Source organism: Condylostylus longicornis, unplaced genomic scaffold (assembly GCF_029603195.1).
Source record: "Condylostylus longicornis isolate FDR11 unplaced genomic scaffold, ASM2960319v2 ptg000055l, whole genome shotgun sequence".
In the NCBI taxonomy this organism is placed as follows: domain Eukaryota; kingdom Metazoa; phylum Arthropoda; class Insecta; order Diptera; family Dolichopodidae; genus Condylostylus; species Condylostylus longicornis.
Genome location: NW_026578024.1, coordinates 6,542,409 through 6,567,815, shown reverse-complemented (window position 1 = coordinate 6,567,815; position 25,407 = coordinate 6,542,409). Strand labels below are relative to the sequence as shown.

The following is a 25,407-nucleotide window of genomic DNA, read 5'->3' as shown; positions in this document are numbered from 1 at the left end:
AGTCTCATTTTATTTAGTATGGTTTTAAAATCGATCTAGTTTATGATAATTTTGTTTTTCTTTTAAATTCAGTTTCTTCCTCAATAATTTTACTTTTAAATTCAATAGTCACTCACCACTATCCTTCCATTTGGAGGACAAGGAAGGTTGGCAGCGTTAAAAATTGCCATTTTTTTTTTAAATGCATTTTCCACATGAAATTTTTGACGAAATCGAATTATTTAAATTTAAATTTAAAAAAATATGTAGAATCAGTAAAGCTAAAAATATTAATCAATTTGCTTCACACAAATAATTTCCAACACCCCTTTCATTTAAACTCCATATAAATTTGGAATTTTTTTGGAAAAGATTCCACCTTTTTAGAGAATTCAAAGGAAAAGAAATTCTATATTAAATTTCTCGCAAGCTTTTTTTGCATTGTGCCCAATATAAAACTACTACAACTTCCATAATTCAAAACGGCAACACTTTATTAAAAATTTTCCGCTTTCATTCGTCTATGTTAAAAAAGAAAAACTAAAAATATAATGAAAGTTTAGGAAATTTGTATAATATTTTTAGTGCACTGTTAGTGGTTTTGATGATCGAGGTTTTTATTTTAAGTTTTTTCCTTTTTCTTTCACTTTTTATGTACAATGATTTGCGTTTTCCCTTTTTTTTTTTGCTTTTATTTTCTTTGTCATGTATGCAAGCGATCAAAATGAGGTAAAGTAAAGTTTCAATGTATATAAATAAAAAAATGGGAAACAAAACCGAACTAAAGATATACATAAGGAAAAAATAAATGACAGGAAACTTGGACCCTATAAATATGGAAAATTGTTTGGTTTTTCACATAAAAGTGGAAACACAAAAACAAGCGGGGAAAGATGAAAAGGTAAGAAAAAAATATTGTGGAAAATGAAGGAAAACTTTTGTTTTTGGTGTTATTTTTTGTTTTGCTTCATAAATTATTAGTTTTATATTTGCATGTTTAGAGACCCTTTTACTTATTTTGGTGTCTGATGTGCATTCATATATACGATACAAGTGTTACTACAAGAGTAAACCATAGAATAAAATAAAACATTTTTTTTAATAGAAAATATTTTTTTGGTGTTCTAGTTCCCAGTTATAAAATACACAACGTGAAAAAAAAGAAATACTTTCTAAAACAATTTAGAGGGAATAATTTATGTTATTTGGGATTTTCTTTCTTTCTGTGTTTAATGGAAAGGTATACGTAATAAAAATTGAAAATTCGATTATACAAGGATGTTTATAACTTTATAACCTTGTAAAATTTTCAATAGGTGAATATGTGTGTATATAATGTGCATACAAAATGTTGTACAGAGAAAGGATGGTTTGATGTGATTTTGGTTTACATGGCATGTTATTTTTTATATATTTTACGTGTATGTGCAATTAAAAATGATTTATTTATTTTATTTTATTAAAATAATTGATTTCAAATTATATTTTGTGTAATTTACCAGAAAGTGAATGACATGGAAAAGATTTATTAAAAAAAAAATTTTTTTTTATTACAAAAACGAAAGCAGAAAAGAAATTCTATTTGTATTTGTGGTTGTAAATTTAATTGAAAACCTATTTAAAAATACATATACAAAAATTTTAATGCCTGTATGAGGAGAAAATTTACATACGTCAGAATAATTTTGTGTTCAAAATGCTCAACAGGTATTTGAAATCGAAAGATATTTAAATTTATGTAAATGGGTTGGAATTGTGGGTGAGAGATAATATTGCCAAGGTGGTCATTATTTTGAAAGATGAGAAAGTATGTAAAAAAAGTCATGGTTTTAAATTTTAAATTTTAATTTTTTAATTTTTCTGTCTGGACTCGTTCCTATGGTTACGTTATCCACCTGTTCTGAAGTTGTATGAAGGAGCTTCTATTATCTTATCTGTTTAAAGATAAACAACTATACGTTGTGTTGTTAATTTGTAATATCATTAGTGTATAAGGGAAAAACAAATGTTTATATGCACTTGTGACTGTATGTGTTTCAAATAAACGATTATATGTAGTGATCGCATCTAAAAAATACTTGGTAATCATAATGATTACTGTATAAAGTAATGTGTAGAACGATTTGTTGGTAACTTCTTCATACCTTCCCTAGCTCAGTTGGTATAGCGTCCACTTAAAAAGCGGTTGGACACTTATTGACTCATTCTTTTGGTTATATCATCCTTCTGTTGTGCAGTTGCATGAAGAAATTTTCATATAACATTTCCGTGAAAGCGATGCAGCTTCAGGCTTTAAAAGAATTTCAATTTAGGAACAAACCATAAACAAGATTCATTATTTCAAGATTACAATATTGATAATTTCTTATGTAATGTTCAGAAAAAGAGGTGTCAGATATAGATATGAAATTTAATTATGTATATATAATAAATAAAAAAATCCCACTTTCATCGGAAAGTAATGAAGACTTACAATAGAAATGATCCTGTGAAGTACAGTCTATTGGAGAGTCCCCGCTGCCTTTCGATGGTGCAGCTGAAAAGGATGGGCAGGGACGAAACGATGAAGCATTTATTATGTGATTGCGGCAGTTGATCGCTTGCGACGGGGGTGCTTCGGGTGGGCGGGGCTTTGTAACCCCCTGGAGGATGCCGTGTCTTGATGTGACTATACGGTTTGTCATGGGCCTGGATATATGTCTAATATAGGTCTAATAATTATTAATGGGGATGATAATCACAAAAGATCCTATGGGTCGACGTGAGAAGGGCTGAAGGGTTTCTTTCCCCGGAGGAGGGGAAAAAATTATATAATACTATAAATATCAATACATATACTCTAACTAAAGCATCAATTTTGGGGTTTGATTTAGATTTGGTATGTGCTCATAATTTTTGCCATGACAAATTTTTTATATTCATGACAAAAACCTATTCAAAGCAATTATTAATTTTCAGATTTTCAAAACCTTAAGAATTAATATTAAAATTTCAATAATTGTAATTAAATTTTAATGAGCACATTTTGATTTTGATTAAAAATTTAAATTGAAATTTATTTTTAAAATATTTAAGAAATCATAATGAATTTTTAAATAATAGAATTGAATTAAAATCTTTTCTAATATAGGTGAAATTTCGCAGTAATATTTTTGTGTCATAAATGCATATAGACATTATATTTCAATTGTAATTTAAAAAATAATTTTAATTGTGGAATACAATTATTTTGAACAAAAAATTGTTCATTTAACAGAACTCTTTGTTACCAAATTGCATATATGTAGAAGAATTAAAAGGTAAAACTTATTTAATTTTAATTATTCCACATTCTCATTATATGCATAATTTTGAGAGTTAAGTCTTATATATACCATATATAGACAATAATAGTAAAAGTGATAAATATTTCGACATTATAATATTCATTATAACAATAAAAAATTTTAATAACGGGCAAGCATTAGTTAGTATACAAGTTTTTAAATAAAAATTGTACTACAATAAATTCTTATATTGTCAAAATTATTATTTATCAAAAAAATTTTCCTAATATGAAATGTGTATATTTAAATATACAATCATTAAATGCATATAAATATATGAATGTATGCAACATACAATTGTACACAAATCAAAGAATTCCAAAAGCATGTTTTATAGAATATTTAGTAATTGACCTAAATGACTTGCATTTAAAATTAAGCGTTTGTTATACGAGTTAAAACATTGCAGATATTACAATATTCCATAATATGTACATATACATACATACATAACACATATATATTATATGAGAATAATGAGGTTTCATTCTGAATTATTAAAATTGCAAAATCAAAACCATATTTTTATGCATGTGTACATAAGCATGTGTGAATATTTTGTTATATACAATTTCTAAAATAGTATATAATTATAATGAAAATTTAATGAAAATTTTGAACAAAAGAATTAAAATAGTTTTGAATTTTGCGCTTTTATTTTACATATTTTTTTTCGAAAACTACTTGTAAAGGCATTAAAAAATGAAATAGACATGCTGATAACAATTTTTGCTTCCATATTGTTCTTATTGTTACGAGTAGGTACTAAGTATTATGAGTATGTATTAAAATAAAGTTGGGTCAAACCAATGGTTTGTATTGTAGCACTTTTCCCTTCCACTAATTTCCAACAATTAGTGGAAATACACTATTCATCTACCACACTATTAAAATTATTTTCATTCATATATGAATCTATTTATAAGATTGCATATATTTAGGATGAACGATTTATGCAGTCTTTTGAAATAAAGCAAAATTTGAAAAAGCTTGCAGTTTGGGAAATATAAGGTGCGAAATATTAATATTTTACAATTTTCGTGAGGGGATAATTTGAGAGGGGGTGGAGGTGGGAAAAAATTTTCTTCTAACGTAATTAACTATTTATTAGCGTCTAAAAGCTCTTAAAATTTCAGGCTTTTGCAGCCTGAAGTCTAGAAGAAAAATGACATTAAAAATTTATAAAAAACGGATTTTAGATAACCGTAAATTTTAACGGCAATTTTGTTTTTTTTAAAGTTCCAATATAGTATGCCGTGGTAGGAGAAGGCAGCCATTATATTTCTGCATTTGCAAAATTTCAGAAGTGCTTTTCACTGCAATAAATGGTTAAAAAATACCAATTTTGATTTTTACAGGGCTGTAACTTTAAGACTTTTAAAGGGTGGGAGATAGATAAAAACTTTGTTCTACGAGAATAAGTTTCTAGTAAAGATCTATGAACATATTAAATTTTAGCTTTCTATCTTCAGGGATGTAGAAGTTTTATAAACATATCCAAGGACGGACAGATTGACGCACTGACGGACGGATAGAAGGAAACTAATATGCACTTTTTTTTTTTAATTTTTTTGAAAAGTGCTTAATAATAAACAATGTGCGCCCATAAATATACATTTTTTGTCTCATAATAAGTTGTACATGTATACATAATTACATACATATAATTATGTATGCATCGATAAGTGATTATGTAAGTGTTAAAAATATAATTCTTCCGTTTGAATTTTAATAAGTTTTGTGTTGAATGAAAAAATATTATAAATGATTAAGTCACTGTTTTTTACTAAAAGGGACTTTCAGGATTTTCAATTGAGTTAGACTTCAATTTACAAATATAACAATAATAGTAATAATGAGTTTAAATTTTATAAATATTATAAAATATCCATGGATGGCTTTACATATCCACCATTATCAAATAATAAAAATGAATGTTATTGTTATATTTGATAGATTTGACCTAAATTTGAGAAATTCAAATATAATTATTGTCTACGTTTTCTTTTGAAAATTAGTAATCTAATATTTGAAGTTGACCAACTACAGATTTAACCTTAATTTAATTTACTAATTACTAAATAGTTCAGATTGATTTTAGATTTTTATTTTTAGGCAGCCGTCTGCTCTTATTCAAGTATAATATTAATTTTAAATTAATCATTTCTAGAAATTTGGGTCTAGAATTCATATTCTGCTGAACTAATGAATGTTAATGAGTTAAACGGGCATAAAGAACCCATTTTAAATTTTATTTACAAAATTTTAAAAAATTTTTTTTTTTAAATTTTATTGAAATTTTAGAAAATTAAAAAAAATTTTTGATTAGTTTTTCCAACTCTTTCCTTCGAAATCATTGTTTTTGAAATTTATTTGGGAAACCCTTACGCATCACGTATTATGAATTAGAAATATTCTAAACAAATTGATATGCCTGTGTGATAGGTGTATATCACAAGTCAATCTTAGTTATAATAATTTTTAAAGGCACATTTATAGACTAATAGATTTCTGTTTCATATTAGTATGTTACGTGTGTGAATTTTTCATATTATCACAATAGCGACGCACTGAACACAAAAAAATCTTTTAGTATATATAGACAATATATTTCTGAATTCAATGTAATGAAAGGTCAATGGTTCCTTCGTATATTTTTGTATTTTTTTTTTCATCAGGATAACAATAGAATTTCGCATAATACAAAGAAGATATAGTAGAAGTTCTAGGTTATTTAAATATTGTTAAAATAGTCCTGTATAGTGTCGTCTGTGGTGAATATTAAATGTTTGTCTATACATTTTTTTTTGTTATTTTTATTAATGCTGACACTTTGTTAATATGGGAGTTTTCATATTTTTTTGTTTTTCTCAGAATAATATGTGAATGTTTTAACATTTAAGGCTTCTTTTATTATGAATTTTTCAAAAAAAGGTACTTATGGATACAATAAATGTCAATGCATGTTGACAAGGTGATTGTTGCTTGTTTTTTTTTTATTTTGCTAAAGGTATATAAGCTTTTTTTTCGATTAAATTTAGATAAAGTAGAATTTTATTGTTTATATGTGCGGTTGAATATTTATTTTTATTTTGATTATAAATTTTTTTGTAAAAGTTGGTTAGTCAGAATTTTCTAAGGCAAACAAAAATGAATATTGTAATTTTATTGTTCGGGGGTTATTTGTATCCGAATATTAGAGTTTTGTGTATAATTCATATAGGAGTGCATGTAGACATTTAGTTAATTTAGCTCTTAAGATAGCGTGGGTTCCATTTACATATATGTTAATATGAATTTATAGATTCAAGTTGATTGTATTCGAATATAAAAGAAAATTGGTTTCTAAAGAAAAACTAAATGATAAATAATAAGGGAATTCTTATATGTATGTATATAATAAAAGAATTTTATGTTATTGTGAAAAATTAGTGTGCGAGGTCGTATATGTCCATCAAAATATTTTTGTCTTTTATCAAAAGCACTCAGACAAGTTACTGCCTTTTTTTTTCTTGTTTTGTTATCCATATTCATATTTGTATATATGGTTTTGTTAAAATGTTCAAATTTTATAGATTCTAAGATTTTGATCAATATAAATGATTGACAGATACAAAAAAATATTTAAGAGAAATCTAATTTTTTTGAAATTGACGTGACTGTAAGTTATCATCTTATATGATAGTACAGCTACTTTGACCTCTTGATAGTGTGTTCTGAATCCGAGAGAAAATTTAAAATGTGGAAGATAAAGAATTCCTAAAATTATAAAAAATTATGAAAATTTTTGTTAATTAATGTTTTTATAAAGAAAAATTAGGTTTGTTATAGGAACGAGAAGATAAGATATTCATTGAATGTTACCTTAACTTTGTAATTAAACAATTCATGAGAATGATAATATTATAATTATGACAAGATGTATTTAATGGCACTAGGTTCCAAATCCGATCAAATTGGTCCATTTCAATTATCTGATCCGATAAATTTCAATATTTGTTTAGTGATTTTATATTTTGTGTTCCATTTATATATAAGACAAAAAAAGTTAAGTAATTGTTTCCAGTTTCCAAAAATTTTAAAATAATTTATCCGAATAAATGTGAAATGCGAAAATAATATATTTCAAATAATCATTTACTTAGATTAATAAATTAGTTGTTGAGTAGCTATGCAAAGATGCTCTACTATTGTGAATCAACTGCTTCAGAATCCGCAACAAGGTATATGGAAGTGTCGTCCCGTGCCTCTTTCTACAGAAGCAAACGAGAATATCCATTAAGAGACTCGTAAACATTCTCACTTGATTCGAACATATTCTTTTATTATTACAATGATTCGGAGTATAATTTTCTAAATGCTTGTTGACGTGTTGCAGCCAAAAATATTCTGAGTCCGTGCTTTCAAAATTTTTACTGAAAGCAGAAGGTTTGTTTTTGCTTCTCTTTTTGCTAGCATAACCAACTTCTTGTTGTTTCCTAAACCGGTACATAACACAATATAATCTGGGGTTATCTGTCTAAATCATTAACCCTTCCGGGACAGTTCCATATTAATCCCGCTGTAAAAACAATATAATCATTTTTTTTGTAATTTTGATTTGATTACAGAAATTAACATGCTATTTTAAAATGACCCACAAAAAAATTTCAGGGCGATCTAAATAAATTTATTCTATTTTTGTATCTAGCCATATTTGATTGAAAGCACACACTCAATTACATTTGTTTAAAACAAAGTCTAAATATGTCCTATATATTTTTATATTGAAAATATTATAAAAATAAAAAAAATATAATTTTTTTTTCCACTACATGCTTGGAATAACATTTTCCCGCGAAAATTACAATTTATTCAATTTATTCTTCCAAAAAAAAAAATTATTTTGTATAAAATAATTTTAAATTTATTTTTTATTGTTCAATAGTAAAGTTACCAGAATTAAATTAGAAAATATAAATTAGAACCAAAAAAAAAAGAACCAGAAAGAACTCAGTTTTTTCGTACAATGTGAAACTCAGTTAAAATTCCTGAAATGATTTATATACAATTGTACTATAGTCAAAATTCATAGACCCATACACAATTCATATACAAGTCGTGATGTGTGTAAGAGGCCAAAAATAACTATGCGAAAAATATGAATGTTTTCAGTTGTTTTTGTTGTTCTTGTTGTAATTTCTGACCCATTTTTAACATTTGCTCTTCTTTAGCATTGTTTTTTTTTTGTTAATAAAAAATAAATTTTATTAAAAAAACACAGTCTTTTATTATTTTATTTTATTTATTTTTTACATAAAATTCACTATAAATTTTCGTATTTTTATTTTAAAACCACAAACAATGCATTGAAAATTAAATTAAAATAAAATTAAAAATATAAATTTTATATTTTTTAGCAATTTTTTAAAAAATTTTTTGCAAAAAAATGCTTATTAGTTTCATTTGGTCCGACCGTTTGTCCATGATTTTGTTTAATAAACTTCTACACCCTTGAAGATAGAAAATTGAAACTTTATATGTACATAGATCTTTACTAGAAACTTATTTTCGTAGAAGAAAACTTTTACCTATCTCCGTCCCCCCCTTTCTAAAAGTTATAGCTCCTCAAAGACCTAAAAATTCCATTTTTTGATTATTTATTGTTACAATACCACAAATATTTTTTAAATTCTACAAACGCAGAAAAGTAGTGGCTGGTTTCTTCTACCATGAGCATAATTAAATATTAAGAAAACAAAATGGATGCCAAAATTACCCGTTATCTAAAACCTGTATTTTTTTTTAATTTTTGACATCGGTTTTTTTTCAGTTTATTTTGTTGGAGCAAAAAAATTGTTTCCACCTCCAACCCTTGTCAAGTCTCGCCTATTTTTTACTGAAGTTTTCAGAATCTAAGTTAAATAATCTTAGAAAACATTTCAACGGATAATCGAACCTGTCAAAATTTGATGAAGGGGAGGAGGTAAATCCAATGCCATTAAAAAATATAATTTTTTTTTTTTTAATTAATGCAATTAACCCTAAAAATTCGAGCATTATGTTAACGCCTCTTTTAATTTTTTTCTTGTGTTATCCAAAATATATGCAATTTTTGAAGTATTTTGGTATATGAATGAAAGTAATTCAGTAGATTGTTTTTGAAAGCAATATTTGGACCTGTTGAATGGAAAAGTGCTACATTACAAATCAAAATCAAAAAAATTTATTTAAAATTTTTCAATTTTTGTAAACATTCAACATTTTTCATTTTAATATAATTTTAAAATAAGTTTTTTTTTTTTTTATTTTGTGTGTCTTATTGTGGTATATACAGACATATAATATATGAGTGGGAATATTATTACACAATATGTGAAGGATTAATTTCCAAAACTCTGAGAAACTTATTTAATTTTATCAATTAACTTTGTCAATTAATAATAAAAATAAATTTCGTAATAATTTTATAAAATTCAATTTTCAATTTGAATGTTCTAGAATTTATGTAGGACTTTATTTCTTTTAATTATATTAAGTCTGAATTAACATGAGGTTAATGGAGTAGTATAACGCACAGAAGGGATACAAAATATTTAAATTACTTTATTATGCAGAGAACGAACAGACAATGAACAGTCAATTGTTTTGGAATCGTTATATATGGAGTAAAAGTAGCAGAAACATATTATGAACAATGAAGCAATTAAATTAAGAATGATGAATTTATTTATTACAAGTATTTGGTTCTTATTATTCCATTATTTAGAGTTATATATTAAAAAATTTAAAATTAAATGATGTGAAATGCTCATTTAAAAATATTTAGTATGATTACTTATGCTTAAAGATCAGGAGGATAGTAGACCTTCGGATGCCTTCGAAGGCGAAATATTTGATATAAGTTCTTCAATTTTATTGTGGTATTTATTTACTGTCATTAAATGCCACATTATAATTGTGTTATGAAAGCGATTCTTGCTTTAATTTTTAAAAAAAAATTAAAGATAATTTTATGTTTTAAAAATTAAATTTCCAAGTACAAGCTACTCAAAAAAAAATTAAATTTCAATTTTGAATTTTTTACAATTTACTTTCCAATTGTTTACAACCAAATTCATTTTACACTCATTGTATGTTTTTACATATTTATTTTTTTATAAATGAAAAATTTCAAGGTTACAAGTATAATATTTTCAATTAAACCGATTGTAATGTAAATATTCAGTATTTTGATTACTTTTCCGCGTAAAAAAAAAGTAAATGTACAAATTAAATTTTTTTTAATTAAGTTTTTGTTTTTGTGAAATATTCGGCATTTCAATTCGAAGAAAAAACAAAAATTCACTCATGTAAGTTAACGAGGGATCAAATAGCGGGCATGTTAAAACAAGTTCAAACATGTTTCATCAGACATATTTCATCGTGAGAATTCTTCTACGCTGAATATTAATATTAAAACATGTTCAAATACGTTTCCAGCAAACATCATATTTCAGCATGAGAATTTCTTAACGCAAAAATATGTTCCCACAAAAAGTGCTGACGACATGTCTACGCTGTACTGTGAGAAATTTTTAGTTAGGAAAATAACATAAAATTAAATTTGCTAAATAAGCAAATTTTATACTATAAATTAGGTAACATTTAGATTAAGAATTTAGTCTTAGATAGTCTTAGACATTAATTGAACTAAGCATTAAAGTCTTAGAATAGTCTTAAAATTTAATTGTAAAGTTATATTAAATTTTAACCTAGTGTTGTGAAATAAAACGTATTGTAAAAGTAATCTTAAAGAAATAAAACGTATTATAAAAGTAATTTTAAAATCGAAATAAAATTATTTTTTTTAAACGAATTTTGACACAAAATTCGTAACTTGTATGTGAAGATGGCAGCTATCATGTTTTGATGGTTTGTTTGATCATAACGTACAGGGTTAGTAATGTTAAAGGTAAAATTATATTTAACCCTTTTCACTCCGAGTGCTTTTTACTGAAGATAGCTGTGCGGCAACCCCGTGATATTTTTGCGTTGGAGTACTGGCATTGATAGCACTGGCGTAATAGCGATACCTACGGAGTGCAAAGGGTTAAATTTTGCATATGCACAATTACTCAATAAGTGAGCAAATAAATTTTGTTTGGTCTTAAAGAAGAACTTTAGATTGGAAATTTAAAAAAAAAAAGTTTTTACAATTTATAAGAATTTTAATGAAAAATCGGAATTCCCAGATTGCGCATCAAACTAGTTTAGCTCAATAAAAATTGAATTTCTTTGTGGTCGAAATTAAATAACCATTTATTAAGAAATTTTACAAAAACTGACAAAATTCGAACTGACCTAAGATCAATTAGCAATAAATTGAATATTTTTGGCACAATCGAAATGTATAGAAATGAGAAAAATTACAAAGTTTACCACTTAAAACAACTGGTATGCTCATATCATTAATTCTTAATTTATAATTAGAATAAAATCTTTGCGCCAAATAGCCAGACCGCATGACAGAAATATTTAAAGATTTAAAATAATATATAAGTGAGGAAGAGGGAGCACATTTAAGTATTTAAACAATAAAAAACTAGGTAGAAATTTATTCTTCCTTAGCAAGATTCTTATTGGAATAAGATCTGCCCCAACAAACAATAACCAATTGAAGCTTGGAATTGATTACAAAATTTTTGCTATTTAAAATTAAAATTACCCTCCAATATTTTATCGTCCTGTTAAATGAAACAGAAAATTCAAATTTTTATAATATAAACTTATGTTACCTGAGGTAGTATATCTGTTTGGGTTATCATAATTACATAAATGCATATACATAATGTTCAAAATACGATTATTTAGGTACTATCAGTTAAAAAACGCTGTTGCAACCATAAATACATCTATATAGACTGGGGAAAAAAAAGTAACTGGTTTCCATAACAAAATCATAATTAAAAATTTTTTTTTTGTAATTACTTTTTGAGTGTAAATATTCTATATTGCTGGTGTTATTAACTTGTACTCATTCACAAACATCTATACGTACATGTGGTATTACAAAATACATTAGTTTTAGTTTAAACATTTATTTTGGTAATTATAATTTTCAAATATTAAAAATAGAAAATTATAAAATGGAATACATGTAATTTACTATTTTGATTTTTAATTAAAAATATTTCTATATTTTATATTATTTTTCCTAGATTTTAAATTTAATATGAAAACGTACTTATGTATGTATGTGTATTGCACATTATAACCTCGCAGGAATTTTATTTTCCGTGATGTACATTAAATTTTGTAATATTGAACGTAAGATTACAGCGAACTTATTAAATTTTTTTACTTTTTTTACAAAATTTTAATGAACTTATATATAACCGCATGAAAATATATAAATAAAATGGTGAAGGATTGAATTTTTTTATTATGAATGAATTGGTTCCGGGAATTTATTCATTTTGCAAAAATTTATTCGAAAAAGATTTTATTATATTTGAAGAGTTTTTTAATTTTCAATTGTAAATGATTTTTGAAAATTTTAAGATCAAATTTCAATTATCAAAATATTTGACTAAAAATTTTATACTATGGAAATATTTTATTTCTTGTACCTATACTAATTGGAATAGTGCATTAATTTTACAATAATGAGAACTAGACTATTAGGCAATCTTATAAATAATAGATCTTGCTTTCGTGTTAGTCCGCGCAAATTCTCGACTCCAAAATTTTATAAAACGACCTTTTCAGTAAGAATGACACTCTTCCATTCACTCTTCTTGTATGCAATACCTTGTGGTCTAGCTAACTCTTCAATATTTAATAAATACCAATAAAAATTATTTTATTTTTTTTTGCAATACAATTAAAAAAATTTAATTAAAAAACAATGGTTCATAATATTTTATAAAAAAGTACCAAAATTATATCTACATATTTTATTTTAATATTTTTCCGAGGTAATTTTTCGTATTGACTTTGTATAATATTATAATAATTGGTTTCAAATTTAATTGTATTGATATTGGCTACTAAAAATAATTAAAATATAGGTTTTATGATGGGTAAAAGTAATTAAAATTTGTAATGTTGAAATTAAATTTGTTTCATTTTATTGCCAAAATAAATTTATAATTATTTTTATTGCAAAAATTTACATTGTGAGTTCATTTTACTTTGAAGTGGCAAATTTTTAACCAAAGCAGCATGACATTATTATACGGCTGTTATGGTATTGAATTTTTATTTAATTTTGTAATTTCGAAAATAAATTTATTAAGTTATTGAATTTATATTTTATATTTAAGAACTATTTATTACTGAAGTTTTCAGAGTACAAGTTAAATAGGTCTATAGAAAATATTTCTACGGATAAGATATTTTAAGTATTTAGAAAAAATGATTGAGATTACCTTGCACAACTTTGGATTAACTGCTAAAGAAGCTATCAATTCGAACAACGCTATTCTATTTCCAATTAAATTAACTTGTATATTTACAGTAATGCCTCGACAGCAGTCCGCAAAGAACCCTTCAGACTTCATTAAGATAAAAAAAACTTCTCAAACAAAACTTTCAAAGTCATTCAAGTTGAATCATAGTTAGTTTTTGGAGACTTCAAGAACTTTAAACTAGAGAATTGTAGGTGGTATCGTTATAGTGGCCGATTTGTGAAATCATTTACGGTTATTAGTGTAATGGATTGATCTGTAAATAAAAGAGTTTTGATTGGAATTGGAATTTTTGTGTTATTTTGGTGTGTTTTCATTAATATTAGCGAATTTTCAGAAGATTCTTGAACTCAGTGATTTTTTAAGTGTTGCGATTGGTTATCAAAAACGATTATGATTTAGAAAAAAATTTAACTAACGGAAAAAATACCTTGAACCGCATTAATTTTTAATATTTAATAATCTTACCTATATGTTATATTTTAACAGACTTTGTCGTCACTTAATTAAAAAATGGTGATAAAACTGTTTTTGGGTACACATCATAATGAATAAATTTCACTTTCATAATATTATTTTCTGCGATCTTTATGGAATTTTTATTGCAAAGTTGCAAAATGGAAAAAATTTCATAAATACAATTTTTATATCACATATCGTGTACCTGCACTGTTGCCTACACCAAAATCACCTTTTAATTTGCAATAATAAAACAAGCAAAATAAAAACTGAGAGAAAAGAGAATTTTTTTTTTAGTTTTTAAAACGTCTACCATAAAGTGGGTCGAGGTCATTTATGCTAAATTTGTCACTCTGTTTACATTTTGTTTTTCTCACTAAAATCAGCTGATATAAAAAACAACTCTGAGTAAGAGGAATCGGAATAAGAGATGAAATTACATAATAATAAAAATTACTACTAATTCTCTGAATTTAAAAATCTATAATTGAAAACTAGTTTTAGTTTAAGATTAGTTTCGGTTATTAAAAGATGTTATAGCCAATGATTCGGATAATTTTAATTCTTGAACAATTTTAGTAAAAATAAAATGAAATTTATTATTAGAAAATAATTTAAGTGAAATATTCAATTAAAGTTAATTTACTAAAAAAAAAAAAATTATTATTATTTTAATAATTAAGAGAAAATAAAATCAAAAATGTTACAAAATTGTAATTATTCAAATGAAAAATTAAATGAAATATTTAATTTAAAGGTGAATAATGAAGGTAAAAATGACGAGGTTAATAATTCAAGTGGAAATCATAATGATGATTTAAAATCAATTAATAATGATCATTATTATCCAGAAATCCGTGTATTAAATATAAAAAAAGATTCTAAAAATAGTGATGGATCATGCGGTTTCAATTTGTCAAGAAGTAAATGGGATCCATATCCATGGGTAAATACAAACAAATTCAATTTTAAATCTATATTATTAAAAATTTGAAATGCTTAAATATAAAAAATCTAGGAAATACTCGTATGATTAAAATGACTTTAAAGCTCATTTTCTTTGATGTTATGAGTAATTTGTAAGCAAATAAATATTTTTTTTTCGTATAGCAATGACAACCAGTTTTAAAAGAATCACAAGTTTGTATAGCTAAAAACTTTTATTCAAGTTTTGTTTTGTTAAAATTAGATACAGAAAAAATTTTCAAGCTTCTTGGGAAGTGTAATATAAGAAAATTAACTTTAAAAAGTATAAATGTAAGAAGCATCCGCATATTTTGAGAGGGAAGTAAATTAAATTTTTAAGAACAGAAAAAGTATTCAAATACATCGGAAAGAATAAAAGCAGACTTACTTTTTGAAGGCAAGATCATATTTTATTTGAATGAATATGCGGAAGAAGATAAGAAAGCTGTACACGGTGTCAGGTGTTGATAGTCATATGGGGAGAAAAGCGGGGATATTTTGAATCGCGGTGAAAAAATATATTAATTAAATTTTCTCACATGAAATTGTTTGGAATTTATGCCTCGCAATTTGTTATTTAAATATCTTAAAAGTACTTCGTTTTAGTTTGTGAACCCTTAACCGCTAATGATGGACGTCATTTGCTCAAATTTTTCCTCCTTGTATTTTTTTCTTGTTTTGCAGCACTGATAATTTCGATAGTAAAAAAATACCAAGTTATTGACTCCTACTGACTTTTCAGAGGGGTAAGAGCTTAGAGCATATTAAAGATTTGACGTTCAGCTAGCGTTTCCTAATCAATTTAGCGACCGTATTTAGTGTGATATAAATTTTCTTCTAATATCAACTCATTTTATTCGAAAATATGGGAAATATTGAAAACTTGTAAAACTTTCAACATTTCAACTTACTCAAATTTCCGGAACTAAATTTTTGTTTTGGTTTTTTTGCTTGCTTTTATTCTAATACTCGTACGCTTGTAGTTTCTGTTACGAGTAGAATATTCATTGAAAAATTTTTCAAAAAATTTTATATTTTGTTTTTTTTTACTTTGCTTTGCTTTTCTTTTCAACTTTGCTTTTTCGCTCAATAATTAATAAAAAAAAAAAAAATTTTAAATATTTTTAAAATAGTTGTTTATCGCATTCGTATTGTTACAGGTGAGTGCTGTTGATCGAAATTTTCCAGCATATAATGCCGGTTTGAAGGTTGGTGACTGCGTTTTAGAGGTTAGTTTAATTTGTTTTTATATTTCATTAAATAAATTTTACACAGTTATAAATAAATGTTTGTTTGCTTGCATTTATGTGAGCATATTTAAAATTTCATAAAGCTACATATATAGCCTTATATTTTATTTGCTCTTAATATTTTAATTAAGAATAAATGTTAATACAGACTGTAAGGAAAATATTTTAATTCATTACCATGCAAATTTTATAAATAATGTAAAATTTATAAATAAATTAAAAATTAATTTAGATGTGTCTATATTTTTTTTTAAATTATTGATAGAACTGAAAATAATTCAATTATTAATAAATTAATTTTAAAAAATTTTAGGTTAATGGGCAAGATATTCTGGGTCTACGTATATCTGAAATAGCAAATATCGTAAAGACGAAACCGGATAATTTAACACTTTTATTATGGTGTACAGGAAGAGATCCAGCATGTGATGAAAATGTAAGAGTATTTTAAATAAATTATCTTCATAGCTTGGAAAAAACAAAATAACTCTGGATCATAGTCATGAAAATTTAAATATGTGCTTAAATCTTAATAGTTTTCTAAAAAAGAGCCAACTTAATTTCAGTCGCATTGAGTTTTGCATAAAAATACTTTAGATAAAGTAGACTTAATTCACGAACACAAATTTTACTTAAAAACAAATTTTTCATACAATTATATGATTTTGTCAATGTTAATAAATTTCAATGTCTTCAAATTGCCACTTCTAATATTATATATTCCTGATGAACTAAATGTCGTTGAAAAATGGTTTTAAGACTTTTTATACACATAAATAAAATATAATAAATTAGTAAATTTTGTGAAGCTCCATGTCTTAACAGTCTTAAATGGTGCATGCTCGGTAATAAAGCAATAATACATAAATTGTTTTATTCAATTTCCTCCTAAATGAAATTTTATTTTAACAATGAATAAATTAATTGGATGTATATTAATTTAAGAAGTATTAAAACTCACGTATGTATGTGCACATATATGCCTTCCGAATTGCATATTTTCAACAATCATCTTTAACTCTTTTTGATTGTTAACTTCATTTTTAAATCACAAATTGCATTTTAATTAAATTTTTAGATAAATAAAAATTATATTTACACATACTACATACACATAGTATACATTCATTTTTTATTAAATATCAAGTATGTATATATAATATTGCATTCATATCAAATTTTAATTTTGCACATTATATAACATATTTTGTATATTGAAATAACTTATATGAAAAAACTACAAAGAACTCTATTTAAATTAAATTTTTTGGTTATAGAAGGCAATATTTCCTTTCCCAGATTTTTGATTTTATCTTTACGAAAATAAATAAATTATACAATTTTATTGAATTGAATTTCTTTTTAACGACAACATAAAAATTAAGTATACTCCTTATTCTTCCAAAAAAATAGGACAAAAGCATAAGAGTTTGATGTGTACACGATATGATCGATTTTATAATTTTTTAATCATCTATGATGAATTTTTAATTTTGAATCATGCATAATCTTGGGAACTACATTGTATTTAAAATTGCGGAAAACTACAAATTTTAAAATTTTGTTCAGTTTACACAATAAGCACTGAAACTCAACTTTTTACCATTATCCAACCAAATTTATACAGAAGAAAGAACATATTTACTATAATAGTTATAGACACACTTGTATCACACTACTGCAATAATTAAAATTTTAAATCAGCCTTGCTAATAAAGGCTTACTGCGTTAGGACATCATTTCCTCCGATATTATTCTTTAAGACAAATTGTAATTTAAACGCAAATTACTTCAATGTGCATAAACAAGTTTATATTTATTAGTTATATGAAATTTGAGCTGGAGTCAACACTGCTCTTCTTCGATTGAATATGGTTTGATAAAGAGAAAATAATAAAACTGTAATTTCATCCCATATAATTACACATAAATTACACAGCCACACATCCTTTTCCTGCTGCAATAATATAAAATCAAAAATTCAGAAATTCAATTTAATTTTCAACAAAAAAAAAACAACAATAAGAAAAACAAGAACTCAAAAAATCAATTTTGGTCAAAAAAGAAAATTGAATTTCTCTTTGTTGTGAGAGTTTTCTATCCTTATGAGCTCTTTATTTGTTGAAAAAAATTTTTTTTTTCCCACATTTTGTTTTATTTTTCATATTATATAAAAGAAATAACTCAAAAAAAAACAAAAATAAAAACAATAAAATAGAAAATTAACTTTATTTATTTTTCTTTTCAAACAATACAATTCTAGAGTCTTTGTTGTGGTCCGATGCCATTGAGCTTAGAACGCTTATCAGCTAGTATGCAAACAATTTTGGCATGCCTTGAATGTCCTGTTTGTATGGATATTGTACCAGCACCAGTATCACAATGCCAAAATGGTCATATATTATGTATAAAATGTCGTAGTAAATCAGAGAAATGTCCTATATGTCGTCAACATTATAGTTGTGTGAGATCTTTAATTGCTGAACAGATTTACAATTCCATTTTAGATGCATTTAAATTAAATAGTAATGATGACCAAAATACTGATGATGTTCACTTAAATAATGCTGTTAGATCAACCGGAAGGAAATTACGAGAAAAGTTATTTGGTGCCAAATATAAAAGAAAACAAGATAATCAAAATGAGAAACAACAGCAAACAATGCAATTTGAAACAACAAAAAGTTTAGGAATTTCAACAAAAATAAAATCAGCATCAACAATAGGTATTAATGATACAACTAGTTATGACCTAAATTTAAATGATCATCGAAATACTTTAAATAAAGAGAATCAACATCATTCACATCACGGTAGTGGTTCTATTTTTTCTAATCAACATGGTATTTTAAAACCAAAAAATAAATTTTTGGCAAAAATATTAGGTAAAGCATATTCATTAGAGAATCTATCAAGTAGAAATAGTGAAATGGATGACAGTAATTCTCTAGGCGTACAAAATAATTCTAATAACACAGTAATTTCAAATAACTGCAATCACTCAAAGCAATATGAAAATAATGGAAGATTTGAAAAAGAACAACAAATATCCAAAGAATATTCTGATAATAATTATTTAAAGTCATTGAACTGTAATATCGAGGAAGTAAAACAATTCTCTCAGTCGACAAATGATTTATCATCTTTATCTTTGAATAAACATCGTCAACAAGAGTGTTTTCAGGCTAATAATAATCTAACAATTATTGCAATACCAAGATGTCCATCTTTAAATCCTTTACCAACAAATATAAAATCAACAACAACACCAACAACAGATATAAAAACGACAACATCAAATTCAATATTATCAACATCAATGTTAAGCCGCCAGTCTGGTAGTTTAAAAGGATTAAATAACTACAACAACAACAACAAGAATAGCTTTACAAATACAAGTTATAGTGATGATATCAATTGTATTGATATTGATATTGATAATACTAATAATAACTATGGTATTGTAATGAGCAGAAAAGCGATATCAAATGCTTCTTTGAGTGTAAATAATTTACATTTTAGTAGTTGTAATACTGGTTTGATATTACATAAACGTCCATCACCATCAACATCAACATTATCAGTATTGAATGTGGCAGAATCAACATCATTACTGAATTTTCCTACAGAAAGTGTTGATAATGTTGACTTTACTGATACTGTAAATCAAAGTTTAACACTTTCAGTGCCAAAAATAAATGAGATTAAAAGATACCATAATAAAAATGTAGTAGATGTTCACAATGATTATAAAATTGATGATGATGATGATGATACTGATTGTTATACTGATGTTGATAATAATAATAGTGATTTTGGAAAGATAAAAGTACAAAAATTATCAGAGGATGTTAGAAAATTTTTATGTCCTTATGATTGTTGTGACGATAAATTTAATTGTACGTAAACAAATTGTGCATAATATTTTTTTTTGTTTTGATTTTTTATTCTTATTTATCTGGGTTATGCATTTTCACATTAAATATTTCAAGGATTTTTTCTCTTCTATTTTTTTGTTTTTTGAAAAAATCCGTAAATAAAACAATCCTTGTTTTGATACAAAGAAAGTAATTTAAGTAAATAACATAAGCACTTAAATTATTATCGTAAAAAAAAAGAAGGATAAGAAGAAGAATAAAATTGACGGCAAATAAGTACTAAAATACTTCCAGCAAATGCATTATAAGATTTTGTAAAATTATTATAAGAAAGCAACTGAGAAGATTTATTGGATGTATGCACTTAAATTTTTGAAAACCATCTTTTGTTGCAAATTGCAATTTTTATAATTGTCGAATGTGGTATACGATGACTTTTTATTGAGTTATTTACGATTAAAGCTATTAAATTTTATAGAAAAATGGTATTATATTGCATCATATTTCGGTATACGAGTGAATTCGAGTATGGTTGAATTAAGGGTGTGTTATAATAAAACGAGAATTCTAAAGAAGAATCCTATTAGCAGAGCAATTCGAAATGAACATTCTTTATAACTTATTATTTAAATGACTTCAAATCATTTATAATTAAGTTTTAGATTTTTGAATTTTTGAAAATGCATAACCTTTGAAATTAAAATAAAATTATTTTGTATTGAGTAATAAAATTTGTATTATTTTAGCATTGGATTTAAAACATCATATTAAAAAAATTCATGGAATACCAATTATATCATTTGGAAGTCATACAGCTGATATTTCATTACCATTAAGGGAACCAATGAATTCATGTATAATTGAGCTAGAATTGAATGAGAAATTATTTTGGATTAAAATTGATGTCGATGAGTAAGTTACAATTTTTTATACCCTTAGAACATTTTGCAAAATTTGTAGTTCATTTACTTAGTATTTTAGAATTTTCTAATAAATTTGACTAAGTTTTAGCAATATTTTCTTAGCCTTTAATCAGTTCTTAATAATTTGTATGAATTGATTTTCAATATAAAAAATAAATTAATTAGATTATCCTGCATTATGTTAGATTTTTTAGATTTAAGTTGCCAAATTAAATATCAAATATATTTTGTTATGTCCTGAAAATAATTTCAATTTGTGGTGTGAGGTGATAAATATGAAAAATATTAAAGTTGTTTTTCGAATTCTTAACACTGAAAGCAGAACTTTCGAGAAATAAAACTGCTTAATGTTTAGGTTTACACTTTAAAAAGTGAAAAATAAAACTTAGATTTCACATTTTTAATTGTCGCAAAGTAGAATCATTTTACTACCATGAAAAAATATCACTTGAACAAAAGTTGAAAATAAAAAAATTATTTCCTTCTAAAAAAATTCTCATTTACCACACAAATTTTTACGTATTTTCTAAAAATTTGATTTTATTATTTCCACTTCATATTTCATTTCTTCTATTATTTTTAATTTGATCCTTTTTATACCCGTATACGAACACATTTTCGAAAGGTATTTTAAATTTGCCTTACCATTTGTAAAGCTCAGAAATAATGATCTAGGATGTAGACACAAATGTGTGTTTTTAATCAAAGTCGAATTCTGAGAATTCAAAAATTAATTGTCAGCATGTCCGTCCTAACGATAACTTAAGAACTAATTGTAGTAAAATCACTAAATTTTCAAAATCTTCATAATATTAAATTCTTGGATGATAACTAGACAGTGATTCGGGTAGCTGCCCTTCAATTTCAAAAGGTATTTGGTTATATCTCACAAATTATTGAAGCTACAATATCGATAAGTTCGGACAAGCAAATATTTTATTGGAACTGTTATGTATGATAAAAATTATTGGAATTTCTTGACTCTTTGTACTAGCTGTCGTACAATTTCAATTGTTATTTGTGATATCTTAGAAGCTATTGATATCACAGAACTGAATTTTTGCATAAATTAACATGGTAATATAGAAATTTAAAGCCATCGTCTGTTCTATAGTCAGATGTCAGATATATGCTCGGGCATAGAATAACAAGTTCAAACGGATATCATAAAGTTGACATGATCAACCCTATTATTTCTCATTTAATGTTTTCCTGATAACTTGAAATTTTTTTTCTCTCTAATAACTTACTCGAAAGTTAAGGTTTTTATTTTTGGCGTTTGCTTTTTTTCTTTTAAAATGTGAAAAACTAAATTGACTGCAAATTAGAATGAATTTCAACATTTTTTTTTATCTCACTTATATTTTCCAAATCAATTCAATTGACGTCAATAATTCCTTTTGAAATTACATTGAAATTTACATTTATAAAATGAAAAAAGAAAATCCCTTATTTTCAACAAATTTTCACCTTGTGTTTTCTTGACACGATCTTAAAAATTCTCTTTTTTTGCATAAATTTTTTTGCATACATAAGAACCTTTTTAAAAAAAGAAAAAACTTAAAAATCTATAAATATTTTTTTTTTTGTTAGAATATTTTATTTCTGATATTTTTTTCTCTTCTTGTATTTTAGAAATGGAAGTATACTTGCAATCGCATTATTTCATGGAACTGAAGATGAAAGTTTAACATTTATGCTTGAAGGACAGTTACGAAATCGAGTTGATGATAAAATACTTGAAAAGGAGGCGATAACCAGGTCAATGGTCCATTCAATAATGAAAAATTCATGGAATATTCAACAAAATAATATTTTTAGAAAAAATTTTAACCAACAAAATATTAATAGTAAATTATTAGTATCGTCATCGTCGTTACCGTCATCGTCATCATCACCGTCAAATAATATAGAAACACAAAATATTATTACACCATTAGAGGGTAATAGAATTGTAATGGAACAACAAAATTGTTATAATGATGAATCTAATGTAATATTAAATGATAATATTGTTAAAACAACAACTATTAGAGATAATATTAATAATACTGTTGAAATTGATGAAGCTACTGGTGATGGTGATGAATTTAATGCACTCAATTGCATTAATAATGAAACAAATCTAAAAAAATTAAACATAGAAAATTACATCAATATCAATAATAATAATCATAGTAACGATAATGGTAATAATAAAAATAATATTGATAATGATAATGATATTGTTGATGATGATGAAAAACAACAAGTGGAAAATGTATTCTTTCATTATAGCAATATTGAAAGTACTTTTAATAATAATAATTTGAAAAATATTGAATTATTATTGAAAATTTGTGTTAAGTATAGGTAGGCAAGAAAATTTTTATTACTGGTATACATGAATTATGTTGCTCCAGCACACATTTTGTATATTAGAATAAGAGAGAATAGTTATATTTTTTGAAAAGTTTTGATTGTAATCAATTAATTTATGAAAATTCTCAATATTTTCATGTAAAAGTATTTTTTTTTTTATATCCTTAACTTAAAATTAAGTATATCTAACCCTTAATAGGAGAAAATTTTAAAAAAATATTTCAAATTTCCAATTAGGAACAAAAATGAATAAGAGATGAAGTTGTTGTATTTTATGTATCTATCTTCCTGCTTCAGCAAAATAGTTCACGTACTTGGTTCAGGATTGATAATTGCGTACATTTATGTCTTCTAGGATTCGAAAGTACTTGAGATTAAAAAATTTGTTAGGTTTTAAATATTACTACCTATCTTACAAATTTGAATTTAATTTGCAGCCAATTATTCATTCGGTGTATAATATTGAAAATTATAAACATTAAAAATGGAACTATTTACAGATAATCCTTAACTATTATACTTGGTATTAACTTTTTTTAATTGTAATTTTAACAAAATATTTTGCCTATATTTAATTATGAGTTCTTTGAAATATTGACAGTATTTTATATAAGAGTATTAGAAATTTTGAAATTATTATTCTTTATAGTTTTAATAGTAAATTTAAGCACTATTTTCTAATATAGCTCAATTTATGTTAATAAATTAGTTTTAGCAGAGAAATTGCAGAGAGACTTTGAACTCTCAAATTCTTCATTGCCATTTGTTGTTTTATTGTAGAAGAATTAATATTATAAAATGTTTTATTTAAAATTTACATTTAATGTGTATTTACATTATGTATAAATAAACATTACTTTTATATTGTAATTCACTAATTTCCATTAAATTATTGAATTACAACATTAACTGTATTACAACAGCGAAAGTTTCATGATAAATTCGTTTTTGCATTTCAATAAAGAACTTTTAAATGATAGCCTACATTCATATGAATTATTTTAAAAAATAAATTGAATTATTTGAAAATTCCAAAAATAAAAATTAAAATAATTAATTCTGACTGTTATATTTAAAAAAAAGTACATTTTAAAAGAAAGCGAAAACAGGTTTTACTTGTACTACAACAAAAATTAAGAGGGAAACAATTTTTGCCAATTTTGTACTTAATTTCATTATTCTCATTCAATTCTACACTTATGTTCCAGATTACTTAATAAATTTTTTTCCCTTATTTACTCCCTTTGGGAGCATAGGGCTGCCACAAAGCTTCTCCATCGATCTATTTACCATGACATCAGTTGATATCCGAATCCCTGTTTCTTGAACCATTTTTGTATTTTCACTGGGCAGATGATTAGTCCATTAGTAAATAAAGTAATTAAGGAAGTAATTTATATATACAAAACAAATATATATTGTGTTTGCAAATTTGAATTTTAAATCAGAAATGTAAGAGACAGATATTTTGAATGAAATCTGTTTCAAATAATATTGACCTTTACTGGAGTTCCAGCACAAGTTGCAATGAACTTTCAATTTTATTTTTCTTATTTTACACAATAAAATTAATTTATTTCTGTATACTTAATCTACAACCCTCAACATTTTTCAAAATTTTTCTTTTTGGACTTCAAAGAAACCTAAAAATAATTTTTTATATAAACTAAAAAGTTGTAATTTAATTTATTTAATCTATATTATTATTATTTTTAATAAATAATTTAAGTTATCAAATTACAAAAAAAAAAAAAATTTATGTTTTAAGTACCCTTATTTCTAAAATATACCAAAATTATCCTTTTTAGTAAACCATTTTTAATAATTTTTTCATT

The 25,407-nt window shown here is 24.9% G+C and overlaps 1 protein-coding gene across 1 annotated transcript; it reads left to right on the top strand.

The window, feature by feature from the left end:
- Positions 1 to 814: 814 nt before the first annotated feature.
- Positions 815 to 24,083, top strand: LOC129611962 (probable serine/threonine-protein kinase cdc7). Its single transcript, XM_055525392.1, has 8 exons — positions 815 to 880; positions 14,952 to 15,140; positions 16,321 to 16,389; positions 16,724 to 16,846; positions 18,674 to 20,309; positions 21,035 to 21,200; positions 22,847 to 23,499; positions 24,073 to 24,083. Exons 1-8 carry the CDS (start codon positions 815 to 817, stop codon positions 24,081 to 24,083), a joined length of 2,913 nt encoding a protein of 970 aa, XP_055381367.1.
- The last annotated feature ends 1,324 nt before the right edge of the window (positions 24,084 to 25,407 follow it).